Below are 17,414 nucleotides of genomic sequence, written 5' to 3'. Positions count from 1 at the left end.
TAACTGCATAGATATATTATTGTACAACATGGGGACTATAACCAATATTTTATAATAACTAAATGAAGTATAGCCTTGAAAAATCATGAATCACTATACTGTATACCTGTAACATATTATACAGCAACTATACTTCAATAAAAATAATTGGGGGAAAATGTCCTCCATGGACCTTCAGCCTTTTAAGAGGGCGATTGTCCTTCGTGGGCCTGACCTAGTCAGTCGACCCTTTATAAGAACTGGAGGACAAGTTTCTCTTGCTGGCCTTGAGTTGCTGTGTTATGAGGGATCCACAGGCAAGGAACCACAAGCAACTTCTGGGACCAGGGAGCAGGACCTAATGACTGTCAAAGAGAAAACTCCCTCAGCCCCGCAATCACACCTGAGAACAGAAATCTGAACTGAATAATCAGGAGAGTTCAGAAGAGGACCCAGGTTTCAGATGAGACCCAGCTGGTGGGACTCCACATGGGAGCCCAACCTTGTGGTGCCTGGACTTCCAAGCCACAGAATCTGAGATGACAAATGTGTGTGGTGTTAAGCCACTAGATTGGGGGTGGTTCATTATACACCCATGGTACCCACTCCAGCCCCCAACTAGGCTTAAAGTGAACAGATATTTATTAAGTCAAGCCACGGGATGGGATGCTGTTAGTGGCTCCCACTGCAGTTGCCAAAGTGAAGGAGGAAAATCTCTACCTGCAGGTTGAAGAGAGAAGATCCTGAGCCAAAGAGCTGGGCTGGGTTTAGCAGAACTCCAGGCAAGTGCCACCAGTCCTTGCTGATTTGATTCTTGTTCTGCGTCCCCGCCACTGCTGGCAAATTGGGTGATGCTGCCTCCTGTCGGGCAGTTCAAGAGTCGCAGTCAGCACTGCTGGGTCACTCCACACGAGGGCTCAGAGTTGGGGCCAACATGCTGCAGAGCAGCCTGGCTGGCCAGCAGTGCACACGCGGCCTCGGTGCCCAGCTGCCACACAGCTCAGTGAGTCCACGGAAGGTGCACGGGTCCTCACACCTGTGGACTTTAGAAGACAGCAGCTCTGAGAGGAGGTTTTGGAGCCAAAACAGTCTCAGATATCATTGAAAACCACAATTTACATTTGGAGACTGGGTGAGACCCAGAGAATGAGCTGTGACCATCACCTGATGACCTTTAAAGGCACAAGTGACCCAGGTCCTTGGACATTTTGTCACTGGGCCTGGGTGGGGCTGAGGAATCATTTTTCGGTGAACTCTTTCTAAGGTCATCTCCAAAATCTGACAGCAAACAGTTGGGGTGTTCCCCTTTTCTTTGAAGTCACTTTAAAGCACCTAGTGGTGTGGGCAGCAGAGCAAACCACACCTTCCTTGGGGTTAAGACACAGCCGAAACAGAACCACAAGAGGAACCACAAGAGACTGGAAGGGTGCTGAAAGCAGGGCCTTTGGGGCTGGAGAGTGGGAGGAAGAGAACAAGTGAGAGCCCAGACCTGCTCCAAACCGAGGGGGCACTTGAGTTACAACATCAAGCAGGGGGTTCCGTGTGCAGCCAAGCATCCCACGGAGCAACCCTGGCCGGCTCAGATTGTTGGCAGGAGATCAGAGACCTAGATTTGTTATCCACCTACAGCCGCCTGCTTCCTGTGTGGGGGAGGGGAAACTACACATGGATCCACTACCAAGTATGGGTGAGGGCTCGGCCAAGTGGGAAGTTTTCACCAAGGGTGCTGGAGTTGGTTTAGGCCATTACCCCTAGAGTGTCAATTTCAAGGTGTGTACTCATTTGTTCAGTTCAGTTCAGTCGCTCAGTCGTGTCGGACTCTTTGCGACCCCATGAATCGCAGCACGCCAGGCCTCCCTGTCCATCACCAACTCCTGGAGTTCACTCAGACTCACGTCCATCGAGTCAGTGATGCCATCCAGCCATCTCATCCTCTGTCGTCCCCTTCTCCTCTTGCCCCCAATCCCTCCCAGCATCAGAGTCTTTTCCAGTGAGTCAACTCTTCCCATCAGGTGGCCAAAGTACTGGAGTTTCAGCTTTAGCATCATTCCTTCCAAAGAAATCCCAGGGCTGATCTCCTTCAGAATGGACTGGTTGGATCTCCTTGCAGTCCAAGGGACTCTCAAGAGTTTTCTCCAACACCACAGTTCAAAAGCATCAATTCGTCGGTGCTCAGCCTACTTCACAGTCCAACTCTCACATCCATACATGACCACAGGAAAAACCATAGCCTTGACTAGACGAACCTTTGTTGGCAAAATAATGTCTCTGCTTTTGAATATGCTATCTAGGTTGGTCATAACTTTCCTTCCAAGGAGTAAGCATCTTAATTTCATGGCTGCAGTCACCATCTGCAGTGATTTTGGAGCCCCAAAAAATAAAGTCTGACACTGTTTCCACTGTTTCCCCATCTATTTCCCATGAAGTGATGGGACCGGATGCCATGATCTTAGTCTTCTGAATGTTGAGCTTTAAGCCAACTTTTTCACTCTCTACTTTCACTTTCATCAAGAGGCTTTTGAGTTCCTCTTCACTTTCTGCCATAAGGGTGGTGTCATCTGCATATCTGAGCTTATTGATATTTCTCCCAGCAATCTTGATTCCAGCTTGTGTTTCTTCCAGTCCAGCGTTTCTCATGATGTACTCTGCATATAAATTAAATAAGCAGGGTGACAATATACAGCCTTGACGTACTCCTTTTCCTATTTGGAACCAGTCTGTTGTTCCATGTCCAGTTCTAACTGTTGCTTCCTGACCTGCATACAGATTTCTCAAGAGGCAGGTCAGGTGGTCTGGTATTCCCATCTCTTTCAGAATTTTCCACAGTTTATTGTGATCCACACAGTCAAAGGCTTTGGCATAGTCAATAAAGCAGAAATAGATGTTTTGCTGGAACTCTCTTGCTTTTTCAATGATCCAGCGGATGTTCGCAATTTGATCTCTGGTTCCTCTGCCTTTTCTAAAACCAGCTTGAACATCAGGAAGTTCACGGTTCACATATTGCTGAAGCCTGGCTTGGAGAATTTTGAGCATTACTTTACTAGCGTGTGAGATGAGTGCAATTGTGCGGTAGAGCGAGCATTCTTTGGCATTGCCTTTCTTTGGGATTGGAATGAAAAGTGACCTTTTCCAGCTCTGTGGCCACTGCTGAGTTTTCCAAATTTGCTGGTGTATTGAGTGCAGCACTTTCACAGCATCATCTTCCAGGATTTGAAATAGTTGCTCAGTCATGTCCAACTCTGCAACCCCATGGACTATAGCCCTCCAGGCTCCTATTTCCTATTCCAGGGGATCTTCCTGACCCAGGGATTGAACCAGAGTCTCTTATGTCTCCTGCACTGGCAGGTGGATTCTTTACCACCTTCGCCACTTGGGAAGCCCTATTAGTTTTAATAATGGCCATATATTAGAATCACCTGGATAGCTTTCCACCTCCAAAAAACAACAAAAACACCATTGCCTGGAATCCTCCCTTTCCAAAGACTAATTAAGTCAGTTTTTCGGAAAAGGACTGCAGGCGGTCCATTTTGGCCAAGGTTTCCCACGTAAGTGTCCCCCAGAACCACTGACCTAGAGAAGAAATTCTTTGATACCTGTACCATAAGACAAGCTAAAAAATGTTTAAAGCAGTACTATTTGTAATAGCAAGAACCTGGAAATAATCCAAGTGGTTACCAAGCGGATGGGTGAAGGGTTGGTCATCATGTGGGAGAAAAAGATGAGCCACAGCTGTCCATGCACATCAGTGGGAAAAGAACATGGAGCCACAAAAGCTCCATGAGCAAGTCACAGAGGAGCACGTGTATGAGATGTGTTACATTTACATAAAGTCCAGGAGTTGAAAAACATACATGATACATCAATATATCATTAGGAATACACACACATGAACGTGTATTATGTATATACACACATGTGACAAACAAAACAAAATCAAGAACAATAAACACTAAACTCAGGAACAAACATGTCTCTGGAGGCTGATAGAAGGATGGGCATATATCTGGGTAAAACTAAACATTCAAAAACATACATGCACCCCTATGTTTATAGCAGCATTATTCACAAGAGCCAAGACATGCAAGGAACCTAAATGTCCATCAACAGAGGAATGAACGATTATAAATGTACAGTGGAATGTTACTTAGCCATAAAAAAGAACAAAATAATGCCATTTGCAGCAACATGGATGCAATTAGAGATGATCATACTAAGTGAAGTCAGAAAGAGAAAGACAAAGACCATATGATATCACTTACATGTGGAATCTAAAATAGGACACAAATAAACCTATCTGCGTGTTGCAGCCAAAGCACAGACGGCTGCGACCGGCGCGCCAAAGCGCAGGCGAGAGGAGCCACCCCACGTCCGAGGTCAGGGGCAGAAGCTGGGAGGACCCCATGCCCAAAGGGCGGCGGCCAAGAGGAGTTACCTCACGTCCGAGGTCAGGGGCAGCGGCCGAGAGGAGATACCCAGCGTCCGAGGTCAGGGGCGGCGACGAGAGGAGTTACCCCGCGTCCAAGGCCAGGGGCGGCAGGCAGGAGGAGCTACCCCACGCCCTTAAGCCCGAGGCCAAGGGCGGCGGCGGGCAGGAGCAACCCCACGACCGAGGCCAGGGGCGGTGGCCGGGAGGACCAACCCCATGTCCAAGGAGCCATGGCTGCGCAGGCGCAGGAGGGCCTAGAGGAGCTCTCCCACGTTGAAGGTCAGGAAGGGCTGAGGTGAGGAGATACCCCTCGTCCAAGGTAAGGAGCAATGGTTGTGCTTTGCTGGAGCAGCAGTGAAGAGATACCCCATGCCCAAGGTAAGAGAAACCTAAGTAAGACAGTAGGTGTTGCAAGAGGGCATCAGAGGGCAAACACACTGAAACCATACTCACAGAAAACTAGTCAATCTAATCACACTAGGACCACAGCCTTGTCTAACTCAATGAAACTAAGCCATGCCCGTGGGGCAACCCAAGACGGGCGGGTGATGTTAGAGAGATTTGACAGAATGTGGTCCACTGGAGAAGGGAATGGCAAGCCACTTCAGTATTCTTGCCTTGAGAACCCCATGAACAGTATGAAAAGGCAAAATGATAGGATACTGAAAGAGAAACTCCCCAGGTCAGTAGGTGCCCAATATGGTACTGGAGATCAGTGGAGAAATAACTCCAGAAAGAAGGAAGGGATGGAGCCAAAGCAAAAAGAATACCCAATTGTGGATGTGACTGGTGATAGAAGCAAGGTCCGATGCTGTAAAGAGCAATATTGCATAGGAACCTGGAATGTCAGGTCCATGAATCAAGGCAAATTGGAAGTGGTCAAACAAGAGATGGCAAGAGTGAATGTCGACATTCTAGGAATCAGTGAACTAAAATGGACTGGAATGGGTAAATTTAACTCAGATAACCATTATATCTACTACTGTGGGCAGGAATCCCTCAGAAGAAATGGAGTGGCCATCATGGTCAACAAGAGTCCGAAATGCAGTACTTGGATGCAATCTCAAAAATGACAGAATGATCTCTGTTCGTTTCCAAGGCAAACCATTCAATATCACAGTAATGCAAGTCTATGCCCCAACCAGTAACGCTGAAGAAGCTGATGTTGAACGGTTCTATGAAGACCTAGAAGACCTTTTAGAACTAACACCCAAAAAAGATGTCCTTTTCATTATAGGGGACTAGCATGCAAAAGTAGGAAGTGAAGAAACACCTGGAGTAACAGGCAAATTTGGCCTTGGAATATGGAATGAAGCAGGGCAAAGACTAATAGAGTTTTGCCAAGAAAATGCACTGGGCATAACAAACACCCTCTTCCAACAACACAAGAGAAGACTCTATACATGGACATCACCAGATGGTAAACACCGAAATCAGATTGATTATATTCTTTGCAGCCAAAGATGGAGAAGCTCTATACAGTCAGCAAAAACAAGACCAGGAGCTGACTGTGGCTCAGACCATGAACTCCTTATTGCCAAATTCAGACTAAAGTTGAAGAAAGTAGGGAAAACCACTAGACCATTCAGGTATGACCTAAATCAAATACCTTATGATTATACAGTGGAAGTGAGAAATAGATTTAAGGGCCTAGATTTGATAGATTGCCTGATGAACTATGGAATGAGGTTCGTGACATTGTACAGGAGACAGGGATCAAGACCATTCCCATAGAAAAGAAATGCAAAAAAGCAAAATGGCTGTCTGGGAAGGCCTTACAAATAGCTGTGAAAAGAAGAGAAGCGAAAAGCAAAGGAGGAAAGGAAAGATATAAACATCTGAATGCAGAGTTCCAAAGAATAGCAAGAAGAGATAAGAAAGCCTTCTTCAGTGATCAATGCAAAGAAATAGAGGAAAACAACAGAATGGGAAAGACTAGGGATCTCTTCAAGAAAATTAGAGATACCAAAGGAACATTTCATGCAAAGATGGGCTTGATAAAGGATAGAAATGGTATGGACCTAACAGAAGCAGAAGATATTAAGAAGAGATGGCAAGAATACACAGAAGAACTATACAAAAAAGATTTTCATGACCCAGATAATCTCGATGGTGTAATCACTGACCTAGAGCCAGACATCCTGGAATGTGAAGTCAAGTGGGCCTTAGAAAGCATCACTACGAGCAAAGCTAGTGGAGGTGATGGAATTCCAGTTGAGCTATTCCAAATCCTGAAAGATGATGCTGTGAAAGTGCTGCACTCAATACACCAGCAAATTTGGAAAACTCAGCAGTGGCCACAGAGCTGGAAAAGGTCACTTTTCATTCCAATCCCAAAGAAAGGCAATGCCAAAGAATGCTCGCTCTACCGCACAATTGCACTCATCTCACACGCTAGTAAAGTAATGCTCAAAATTCTCCAAGCCAGGCTTCAGCAATATGTGAACCGTGAACTTCCTGATGTTCAAGCTGGTTTTAGAAAAGGCAGAGGAACCAGAGATCAAATTGCCAACATCCGCTGGATCATTGAAAAAGCAAGAGAGTTCCAGAAAAACATCTATTTCTGCTTTATTGACTATGCCAAAGCCTTTGACTGTGTGGATCACAATAAACTGTGGAAAATTCTGAAAGAGATGGGAATACCAGAACACCTGATCTGCCTCTTGAGAAATTTGTATGCAGGTCAGGAAGCAACAGTTAGAACTGGACATGGAACAACAGACTGGTTCCAAATAGGAAAAGGAGTACGTCAAGGCTGTATATTGTCACCCTGCTTATTTAACTTATATGCAGAACACATCATGAGAAAAGCTGGGCTGGAGGAAGAACAAGCTGGAATCAAGATTGCCGGGAGAAATATCAATAACCTCAGATATGCAGATGACGCCACCCTTATGGCAGAAAGTGAAGAGGAACTCAAAAGCCTCTTGATGAAAGTGAAAGTAGAGAGTGAAAAAGTTGGCTTAAAGCTCAACATTCAGAAGACTAAGATCATGGCATCCGGTCCCACCACTTCATGGAAAATAGATGGGGAAACAGTGGAAACAGTGTCAGACTTTATTTTTGGGGGCTCCAAAATCACTACAGATGGTGACTGCAGCCATGAAATTAAAACACACTTACTCCTTGGAAGGAAAGTTATGACCAACCTAGATAGCATATTCAAAAGCAGAGACATTACTTTGCCAACAAAGGTTCGTCTAGTCAAGGCTATGGTTTTTCCTGTGGTCATGTGTGGATGTGAGAGTTGGACTGTGAAGTGGGCTGAGTGCCGAAGAATTGATGCTTTTGAATTGTGGTGTTGGAGAAGACTCTTGAGAGTCCCTTGGACTGCAAGGAGATCCAACCAGTCCATTCTGAAGGAGATCAGCCCTGGGATTTCTTTGGAAGGAATGATGCTAAAGCTGAAACTCCAGTACTTTGGCCACCTGATGGGAAGAGTTGACTCATTGGAAAAGATTCTGATGCTGGGAGGGATTGGGGACAGGAGGAGAAGGGGACGACAGAGGATGAGATGGCTGGATGGCATCACTGACTCGATGGACGTGAGTCTGAGTGAACTCCGGGAGTTGGTGATGGACAGGGAGGCCTGGCGTGCTGCGATTCATGGGGTCGCGAAGAGTTGGACATGACTGAGCGACTTATCTGATCTGATCTGATCTGATGAAGCAGAAACAGGCACAGAGAACAGACTTGTGGTTGCCAAGGAGAAGAAGAGGTGGGAAAGGGCTGGGCTGGGAGTTTGGGGTTAGTAGATGCAAATTGTTACAAATGAAATAGATGGATAACGGGGTCCTACTGCGCAGCACAGGGAGCTATATTCATTGTCCTGGAATAAACCATAATGGAAAAGAATACAATAAAAAAATGTATGTGTATATTATATATATATATATACACATGTATAAATAACTGAGTCACTTTACTGAACAATGGAAATTAACTCAACATTATAATCAACTATACTCCAATAAAAATAAATAAATAAAATGTACTCATGGGATTTAAATGTATGTAGGTGACTCAATGCCATTATTACTTACCTTTCCCAAGAGGAGGGGCCATGCCAGCCCACACAGGGCAGAAGGAGAAGCGTGGGGAAGGCCGAGGCCACAACCCTTATGCGGTTTCCATGGAAAAAGCAAGGCAGGAGTGGGGCAACGATTGAGAGCCGGCCTGTGGGAGTCATGATAGCGGGTTTTGGAGCGCGGGCACTGTCCCTCATTTTCTGGTACCCAGCGCTTGGTGATTTGGGGAAATACTGGTTTGGGAAGTGAGTTATATAAAGGAGATGGCTGGGGGGACTTGGGATTGGTTGAAGAGTTTGCAGTATGATTTTTGCGTCCCTTCGAGAGCCAGATCACAGGAAAGGTGTAACTTGTGACAAATGTATGCCAAATAGACAAATTCAGAATCTAAAAAAACACGGTGAAAAAGCCCTAGCTCAGTGCTCTCAGCACTGCCTACGTTGCATCTGGAATTAGCGGCCCTGCAATCCCTAGCAGTGGTTTTCCTTCTTCCTCTTCATCCTGTTAACCCCTGGCAGTGTTTCCCTGTCCAGTTCCCTCAGGAGAAGAGCTGGCCAGCCACAGACACGCTGACCCGAGGCCTTGAGCAGCTATAATCCGACGTGGGTGACTTCAGCCCCTGGGGACCGCGCTGAGGCCAGGGCCCTGGTGGTCAGGCACATCCATCTTTATTGAGAGCTGGAGCGCCCTCTGATGGGCAACTGAAGAGCAGCGCAATTCTGAAGAGGATCGCAATTCTGAACTCCACGTCAATGCCTAGACTGAAGCGCAGTTACCTTGTGCGGGCACCGCTCCTCTGGGACCTTCTTTCTTGACGTGCTCCTCATGGGATTCACACGGGGGCTTGTTGATGAAAATATATATCTCAAATGTCCACTAGACACAAAGGACTTCCTCCTTCTCATAAATGAATCAGGAAGTACCGGGTTGCCTGTCAGAAATACCTGCCCCAAGGAGCTCATCAGGGAGTCAGACTTGCAAGTAACTATATTTACAGGGGACAGTGTGATAAAGCGAAAGCGAAAGCAGGGAGCTGGAGGAGGGCGCAGAGTGGGGCATCAGCTGCAACCAAGGAGGTCAGGGAGGCTTCCTGAGGGAGGCAGCATTTGAGCTGAGCTCAGAAGGGGGGCTGGATTTCAGATGCAGAAGAGATGAAGCACCTTCCAGGTGGAAGGAACAATGAGAGGCCAGTGCGCCTCCCAACTGTTCTGTGTTCTCTGGTCCCTGCCCTGTCCTCTTGCTTCCTGCCTCCCTACTTTTGGGCGAGTCTCCCTGTCATGATTCCTTAAAATGGCTCCTTCCCAGGGGAACATGGTGGCTGGTTCCATCTCCTGCCTCTTCCCCCCACCTACCTTACACCTGTCCCTGCTGGTAAACACCTGGATTCCGAATCCTGCATGTTGTTGCCAGTCCTGGCTCCACCTCTCTTCCACTGAGGGACCTTTAAGCCACACACCCCCTTGCTCTGTGACCCTCAGGCCACCCCGCCCCCCGCCCCGCCCTTTACCTGTTCATAGTCCTCTACTTATCCAAGTTCACAATAAGGGCCTCAAATGGCAACTCACTCCAGTGTTCTTGCCTGGAGAATCCCAGGGACGGGGGAGCCTGGTGGGCTGCTGTCTATGGGGTCGCACAGAGTCAGACATGACTGAAGCGACTTAGCAGCAGCAGGAAGATTTCACTAGGAAAAAAGTTCTTATTCTTTTAAGGCGAGTTTGCAATGCACTGGGATTACATGCATGATCTCTGAGTGTCTCTCTTCTTCTTCTTTTTGGCTGTGCCGCGTGGCTTAGCAAGATCTTAGTTCCCTGACCAGGGATTGAACCCAGGACAACAGCAGCAAACGCGCCAAGAGCTAACCACTGGACCATCGGGGAATTTCCTGAGTGTCTTTATTGCAGGGTGAGGAGGTCTAGGCTCCAGCCCTTGTTCTCCCTTGCTGTCACAGGGGCATCTCCTTGCCTCCCCTAATTTTGAGATCATCTTTTCCCCACCCCTTACACTGTGGATCCAGACAACATTTCCCACAAAGGACTCAGACTGGGCTGCCCCGAAAGACTCTGGATCAGAGGTGATTGTTCGAGGGATACTCCTTGGGACCAGGGGCAGAGAAAAAGCCCAACTGTGGCTGAGAAGACCCTGGAGTCACGGATAAGATAATTCACCACCATCATCAACCTTATTATTATCATCACTTTTATTCGTTGGTTTGGCTCTGATGTCTGCCCGTCAATAAAACAATTGACCACAAGGGGGCAGAAGAGGGCCCGGAAAAGAAAGCCCAGCCAAATAACACCGAATTCCATGAGAGAAGGACACACTGCCCCTGTCCCTAGACTTCACCCCAGAAAGAGAAGCCACAGGCCCACGGCTGGTGAGGAGAGTGAGACAGATCTAGAATCTGAAGATTCCAACTTCTGTCCATTCCCCATGACTCCAGTCCTCAGCTGGGCCTGGACAGAGGGGTTTGGGGATGGGTCCTTCTCCATCCTTCTGAGCACATGGGCTGTGGATTCTCTAGGGGGACTCACTGAGCTCCCAATATGATGGAGGAATCAGGACTACAGACCCTCACAGGAGTCAACAGGAAAACAACCCCCATGGGCTGCCCTAGCGTCCCGAAGAGCAGGAGAGGTGGGAGGGGTGGCAGCCAGGATGGCTTCTTGCAGGCTGGCTTGGGTTGAGGCTGGGTGCAATGTCACCTGGTAGGGCGGGACTCACACTTCAGGTCAGCAGGAATCACGGACCATGTGGGAAGCAGCCTGCTCAGAGTGGCAGATGAGGGCTGGGAGCCATGGGACTGAGTGGGTGCAGGGGTGAGGCTGGGGCGGGGTACTCAGGACAAGGGGGAGTAACTCCAGCCTTGGGAGCCAGCCTGGAGTTGGAGCCAGGAGAGGGGGTGCACAGCTGGGCTTATAAAGACCCTCTGGGGCTGGCTGGGCTGCAGTTTGTGGTTGGGGGGCTGAGAGGTAGGCAAGATGGAGAAGGGGCTGCAGGAGTCCCTGGCGCCAGGGAGCTCCCCAGTACTTGGCAGAACCCCAGCCTGCCTGGAAAGAATCCTGGAAACATTCGTAGAATTGGGATCAGGCGTGAGGACGCCAGGGGCAGATTAGATGGGAGGCTAGCTGGAAGCCCCTTCCCAGGGCTTCTTCCTGCTCTCATGCAGCAGAGCTGGGGTGGGCAACTGGCCTCTTGTCACCCCTGCCCTGCTCATCCCACATCCCTCAGCCCCACCCCTGCCTCCATCTCTCTCCCGGGGCCCCCTCTCCCTGAGGGTGGTCTGCACCCGAAGCTTCAGCTTCCCTCTCTAACGTGAACAGGGAGAGACTAGATGTTCTCTGAGGGCCCTTCCAGGGCGACAGGCCAGGGTGGACAGAACACGCTGAACCCAGACTGGGGGAGAAAGACTTTAATCAGAAAAGGGGACAAGGGGCCTCTTTATCCTTGTAGGGCCTCCTCTGGCTCCAGGAGCTGGGGGTTGGGGTAATGAACATGGAGGCGGGAGGTCTACAAGAAGTCCAGGAGGGGTCAGGACTCCTGGGGGGCCAGAGCAGATGGCTTCATGTGTTTCTGCAAGTACTTCATTGCCTTCTTCACCTTTTTGTCCTTGGGGTTTGCACAAATGGTTCTACCAGAGCGAGTCACCAGCCTACATGGAGGGAGAACACCATGGTGGGGGGTCAGGGCAGGGAGGCCTTCTGGAGTCCTGGCACAGCCTCGCCCTGTGATGACCAGGACCCAAGCCCCCAAGAAGGGCTGGAACTCGCCTGAAGCCACCCAGGGTGGCAGCGGCAGTTCTGGGACCCCACGCTCTGTCCTCAGTGATTCCCGACCCTTCCAGGGAGCCAGGGCTGCACAGGTTTGCTCCCCACCTCAGACCATCTGCATCCACACAACCCTGGGGATGAGGGGTGCCTGGGAGGGGCTCAGGGTTCGGGCCCAGGCTGCAGAAGCGACCACGTACAGCTCTGACTGTCCCTGTGCATGGGGCTGTCCCGTGTCTCTCAGGGCCTCCCTTTCCTCATAAATGTATAAAGAGCTTAGACCTCACAGCCTGAGGTCCTTTGGGGGTTCACGGAGTGTGGAGTGGGAGTGGCCCTGAGGAGCAGGACCAGAGCGACAAGGGATGAAGGCCCGGGTCTGTCCTCTCCCCTCCGCAGTGGCCCTTCCTGGAGCTCCAGGGTCCACCTTCTCCCACTTTCAGCTCCTGGGGTAAGAAGCGGGGCAGAGGGGAACGGCAAGGGCAGACTTACACAATGGCTTTGTTGGGACAATCGTCCGAGGTCTGGTACCAACCCACCAGCACCTTTTGGGGAATGGATCCTTTGTAGAACTGCAGGCAGCACTCCCGGCCCACGTTGCCTGCTCGAGCTGCGGGGAAGGCCAAGCAGGAACAGGTATGTGTGCTCAAGTCTGCTTGGGGAGGGTCTGTGAGGGCCAGAACGTGTGTGTGTCTCTGTGGTGAGGAGTCTGTGTGTGTGTGGCATCATGTGGGTCCTTGCGTGTGCGTTTCTGCATGTGTGTGTCTGTGTGGTTGGGAGGGGTCTCCTCGGGGGGCTCTGTGATCGTGTTTCTGTGTGGGGGAGTATGTGAGGGGTCTGCACCTGTGTCTCTGTGTGTGAGTCTGTGTGTCAGAGTGTGCATGTTTGTGTGCATGAGGTCGTGTGTGTGCTTTGAGGGGCCCTGCGGTGTTTGTGTGTCTGTCTGTGCACATGTCTGTATGTGTTTGAGAGGATTTGTGTACACATGCCTGTGTGTGCGTCTTTGTGCATGTGCACATTTGTGTGTGGAGATCTGTGTGCAGGTGTGAATCTGTATGTGCCTGGGGAGTCTGCGCATATATGTGTGTGTCTGCATGTGTGTGCATCCATGTGTGCTCACACTCAGACCAGCCCCAAAAACCAAACGTTGACTCTGGACCAGGCTCTGGGCTGACCCTTGGCTGCAGCTGTTCCTTCAGTCCTTAAGCACACCTGGAGACAGGTGCTGTCACTACCCCATTCTACAGATGAGAAAGTGGAGGCCCGGGTGTGAACACACTTTCCCGGGGCTTGGTGTCCTCAGCAGGAGAAAAAATATCCAGCATCTGCAAACCGGCAAACAGACGATCTGTGACTTCAATTCAGACCACCACAAGGTGCTTTCTGAGAAGCCTCGGAGTGTCCTCTCACCATCTTGGGGGTGGAGCTTGGTTTGACTGACACGGAGCTGGCCAGGCCCAGACTTTTACAAAAGTGAGACATGCAGCCAACTGTGACGGTCACCCCAATTAAGCTAGCCCCGAAGACTGCGGCCCTGCCACTGTGCCACCACACGGGCACTAACCAGCTTTGTTTCTCTAAAATAGTCATCTTAGCTCAGCCTTCCTTTCCCAACTGAGTATAAAAATCTCTTTTTTTTCACCTGCTCTGGGGTCGTGTGCTCCTGCCTTGATGCCAGCCCTCTCATTCTATATGCTGTGCTGTGCTTAGGTGCTCGGTCGTGTCCCACTCTTTGACACCACATGGACTGTAGCCCGGCCAGGCTCCTCTGTCCATGGGGCTTCTCCTAGCAGGAATACTAGAGAGGGTTGCCATATCCTCCTCCACGGGATCTTCCAAACCCAGGTCTCCCAGCATTGCAGGAGGATCTTTACTGTCTGGGCCACCAGGAAAGGCCATGAAAACTGGAGTTTTCCTATTCCTTCTCCAGGGGACCTTCCCAACCCAGGAATCGAACCGGGGTCTCCTGCATTGCAGGTGGATTCTTTACCAGCTGAGCTACCAGGGAAGCCCCTCATTGTATATAAAAACCCATTAAATAAACAGACTCTTAACAAATACTTGTGAGAATTGCTCCTTGTCCACTGTCAAAACACAATCACAGTCACTGCCTCATGACATTTGCAGGGGGAGATGTGCAAGCAATTTTTTCCTCAGAAGCTGAGCCCCAGGTTCTAGGACATTCATCTTCCTCCTCCCCCTCTTCATCATCGTTATTTTCCTTTGAACGCCTCCCTCTAAATCCTATTGCTGCCAGCCTCTCACACCTTTGCAGGAATAATGTGCATATGCAGCTGCTGTGGTCTCAGCGGTCCCATCCCTCCTTGCCCAGTGTCCCTTCCTCCTGTGTCTCTCCTCTGCTCTCACCTGCGTGGGTGTCCTGCAGAAGAGCCCCCAGGAGGACGGCGACCAGGAGCAGTGTCTTCAGGGGAGCCATGATGCCAGGAGCCGGGGAGAAGGTCTCTGCGTGTGGGTCCCTCTGCTCAGGGGAGACCAGGGTGAACTCCCAGGGTGAAGGTGACCTATTTAACCTCTTTGGGGATCTTGCCCCGCCTCTGATCACCTCACCCACATCTTTCCCTAGACCCGTGGAATTCAAAGAATTCGGGATGATTCAGCAGAAGTCCAGTCTTGGAATGTTTGCGGCTTTCCAGAGAATGGGCACTCCGTTGGGGACAGAGGTGGGGTATGTGTATCCGGGGGCCATGCACACTTCTCCTTTCACAGGGGACATTTCTTGGTTCCTCAAATAGAACTGAGACGCCTCCATCCTCAGCTGGCTGCATCCCTGCTCAAGCTGGCCAACGTCCTTCATGTTTGGTGCACCCTGGGCAAGGGGTAGGGGCAGCCAGGCTGGAGCCAAGAGGGACTGCCCACCTGGAGGAGCTTTTGGGTGCTGGGAAGGCCTCCTCTGGGGGTCAGCAGGCTGCACGGGCATCATTCTGCAGGGGTAGCTCCATTGCAACCTGAGAAAGGCCTGGGGCCCAGACAGCCTGGGTGTGGGTCCTTTACCAAGTTGGGCTTTGGACCACAGCAGGCCAGAGCCCTACAGGTTTTTGTTTTTTATAGTTTCATGTATTGATTAATTTTTGGCTGTGCTGGGTCTTTGTTGCTAGGTGGGCTTTTCTCTAGCTGAAGTGAGCAGGGGCTACTCTGGAGTTGCTTCTCATGGCGGTGGCTGCTCTTGTTGGGGAGTACAGGCTCAATAGTGTTGGGACCAGCCCAACAACGAACTGACCTGAGGGAGTGGTGCCGCAGAAGAATAAAGAAAAATAAGACTCAGAAATAAAGTGGGGATCGGGGTCAGAAGCCATTCGCAGGCAAAAGCCCAGATCCTAATCCATGCGTGCCTTTATTGGTAACATCTACTTCCTTGTACATGCTCTAGAGATATCTGTTTTTTACAGTCTCAGATTGGGGATAAGGATATACAATGCACAGTCCACACTGTCAGAGCTTCAGGCCTTTCATGAAGCTTTAGCTCCGTTTAGCCCATCAGCTAGTGACAACCTTTCTCAGCAACTCCCTCAAGGCTCTGGTCACGAGAACAGTCACTAATGGTTTTCCATCAGTCACATCAGTACTTCAACATCTTGTTTTCAAGATGTTTTTCCACGTTGTACTTTTTACTGCTCCCAGCCCTTCGCCTGGGAGTGATGAGAAAGTCATTCTTATTTTTCAAAGAAGCCCTGCTAATTATAGTACGGGCTTGTATGGAGCATATTCCCTATGTATCCCCCTTTTTTATTTTTAGAAGCTTTTTTTTGATGATTGTTGATCATAGAAGCCAAAGCGATAGTCGCCGACTGCTGTTGTTGTCTGTTGACTTTCTTGGTGATTTGTTGCCAGACTACGTAGAAACAGAAAAAAAGGCACATAAAAATTAACATGAAACCAGCCATTGATCCTCTGATAGTTTTCAAGTGAGGAATGGGATTTAATTGAGAAATCCCATCAGCTGCTGCTTCCTGCAGATTAGATCTTTGCAAAAGGTGTAGTTTCTGAGAGAAAGTTTCCATAATCTCTTGCTGTAAATTATTACTATCCAGAGATAGATTACCTTGATTTAAGAGGTGTTGTTTAACTTTGTCCCAGTGAAATGAAGATTCGCTGCATTTGTGAGGAGTGACACAAAAAGAAGCAATGCTCCGATCACACTTAAGAGGAATCTGTTTTTGCAGACTGTTTACGATCACCGAGTAGTGTAACAACCTGTTGTAAATCAGCCATTTGTGCAGCTGATTTTCCATCTATTTGTCTTTGGATAGACTAAAGAACATCAGAATCTTTATGCCATTCCTGCACAAAGTGCACTGTCTGTACACGCGGATGTGATGCCGCTCCTGCCACAGCTGCTATAGTAGCTATAGCAATAATTCCTAAAACGGTAGCAATTAACAGTCCAGTTAACCATTTAGTGCATTTTGACACTTTCTTTAAGGATTTCGTCTACCGTATAGACTGTGGGGCTATCCTGCCATGGTCTATTCATTTTTACAGGAAGCCATACTCCAGATCTGGTTTTTAGAATATATAGAGAACAGTCATTCTGAAATTGGAGATAAGAATTGATACAAGTGTAAAAGGAACAATTTTGACAAGTAAGTAACCCAGAAGAGGCATTATGAAAAGTAGGTCCTATCAAAAATACGAAAGGTAAACAAATGCTTTAATCCAATGGGTTGATTTTTTATCAAACTGTAAGAAATGACTGGATATTGTTGAATTAAATTGCCCCTTCCATGCTGTTATGGGTTGGAAGACAGCTGATATTTTCCACAATTCTGATTGTAAAGGCATATAAGGTAATTGAGGCAAGGGAGGGGAGAAACTCTCTCCATGCCAATATATGGAGCTATTAACAATGTTAGTCATGGAGTCATAAGTACTGTTTAACAATATAGGCAAATCCAAATTATTATTTTTATCCAAAGGATCTCCTTTGGGACTCCAATCAATAATTTCTCCAGCAGAAGTATTGGCCATAATATGTCCAGTATTCAGTTCAGTTCAGTTCAGTTGCTCAGTTGTGTCCGACTCTTTGTGACCCCATGAACTGCAGCATGCCAGGTCTCCCTGTCCATCACCAACTCCTGGAGTTCACTCAAACTCATGTCCATCGAGTTGGTGATGCCATCCAGCCATCTCATCCTTTGTTGTCCCCTTCTCCTCCTGCCCCCAATCCCTCCCAGCATCAGAGTCTTTTCCAATGAGTCAACT

The 17,414-nt window shown here is 48.8% G+C and overlaps 2 protein-coding genes across 2 annotated transcripts in view; one reads left to right on the top strand and one right to left on the bottom strand.

Annotated features, from left to right (window-relative positions):
- PSME3IP1 (proteasome activator subunit 3 interacting protein 1) overlaps positions 1–17,414 on the top strand; it is a 348,568-nt gene that overhangs the window by 81,477 nt on the left and 249,677 nt on the right. The window lies entirely within an intron of this gene.
- CCL17 (C-C motif chemokine ligand 17) lies at positions 11,837–14,688 on the bottom strand. Its single transcript, XM_055553917.1, has 3 exons — positions 14,562–14,688; positions 12,687–12,804; positions 11,837–12,082 (listed from the first exon to the last, which is right to left on the bottom strand). Exons 1-3 carry the CDS (start codon positions 14,629–14,631, stop codon positions 11,962–11,964), a joined length of 309 nt encoding a protein of 102 aa, XP_055409892.1. The 5' UTR covers positions 14,632–14,688; the 3' UTR covers positions 11,837–11,961.

This window comes from Bubalus kerabau, chromosome 17 (assembly GCF_029407905.1).
Source record: "Bubalus kerabau isolate K-KA32 ecotype Philippines breed swamp buffalo chromosome 17, PCC_UOA_SB_1v2, whole genome shotgun sequence".
NCBI lineage: Eukaryota > Metazoa > Chordata > Mammalia > Artiodactyla > Bovidae > Bubalus > Bubalus kerabau.
The sequence above is the reverse complement of the archived record's forward strand: the minus strand, read 5'-3'. Positions and strand labels throughout refer to the sequence as shown.

What these genes read in the sequence shown, in the direction of transcription:
- CCL17 (XM_055553917.1), bottom strand. Translation starts at nt 14,631, where the DNA reads ATGGCTCCCCTGAAGACACTGCTCCTGGTCGCCGTCCTCCTGGGGGCT. An exon ending in TCTGCAGGACACCCACGCAG is followed by an intron (nt 12,805 to 14,561) that starts GTGAGAGCAGAG and finishes CCTTCCCCGCAG; the next exon opens with CTCGAGCAGGCAACGTGGGC. An exon ending in TGTCCCAACAAAGCCATTGT is followed by an intron (nt 12,083 to 12,686) that starts GTAAGTCTGCCC and finishes CCCTCCATGTAG; the next exon opens with GCTGGTGACTCGCTCTGGTA.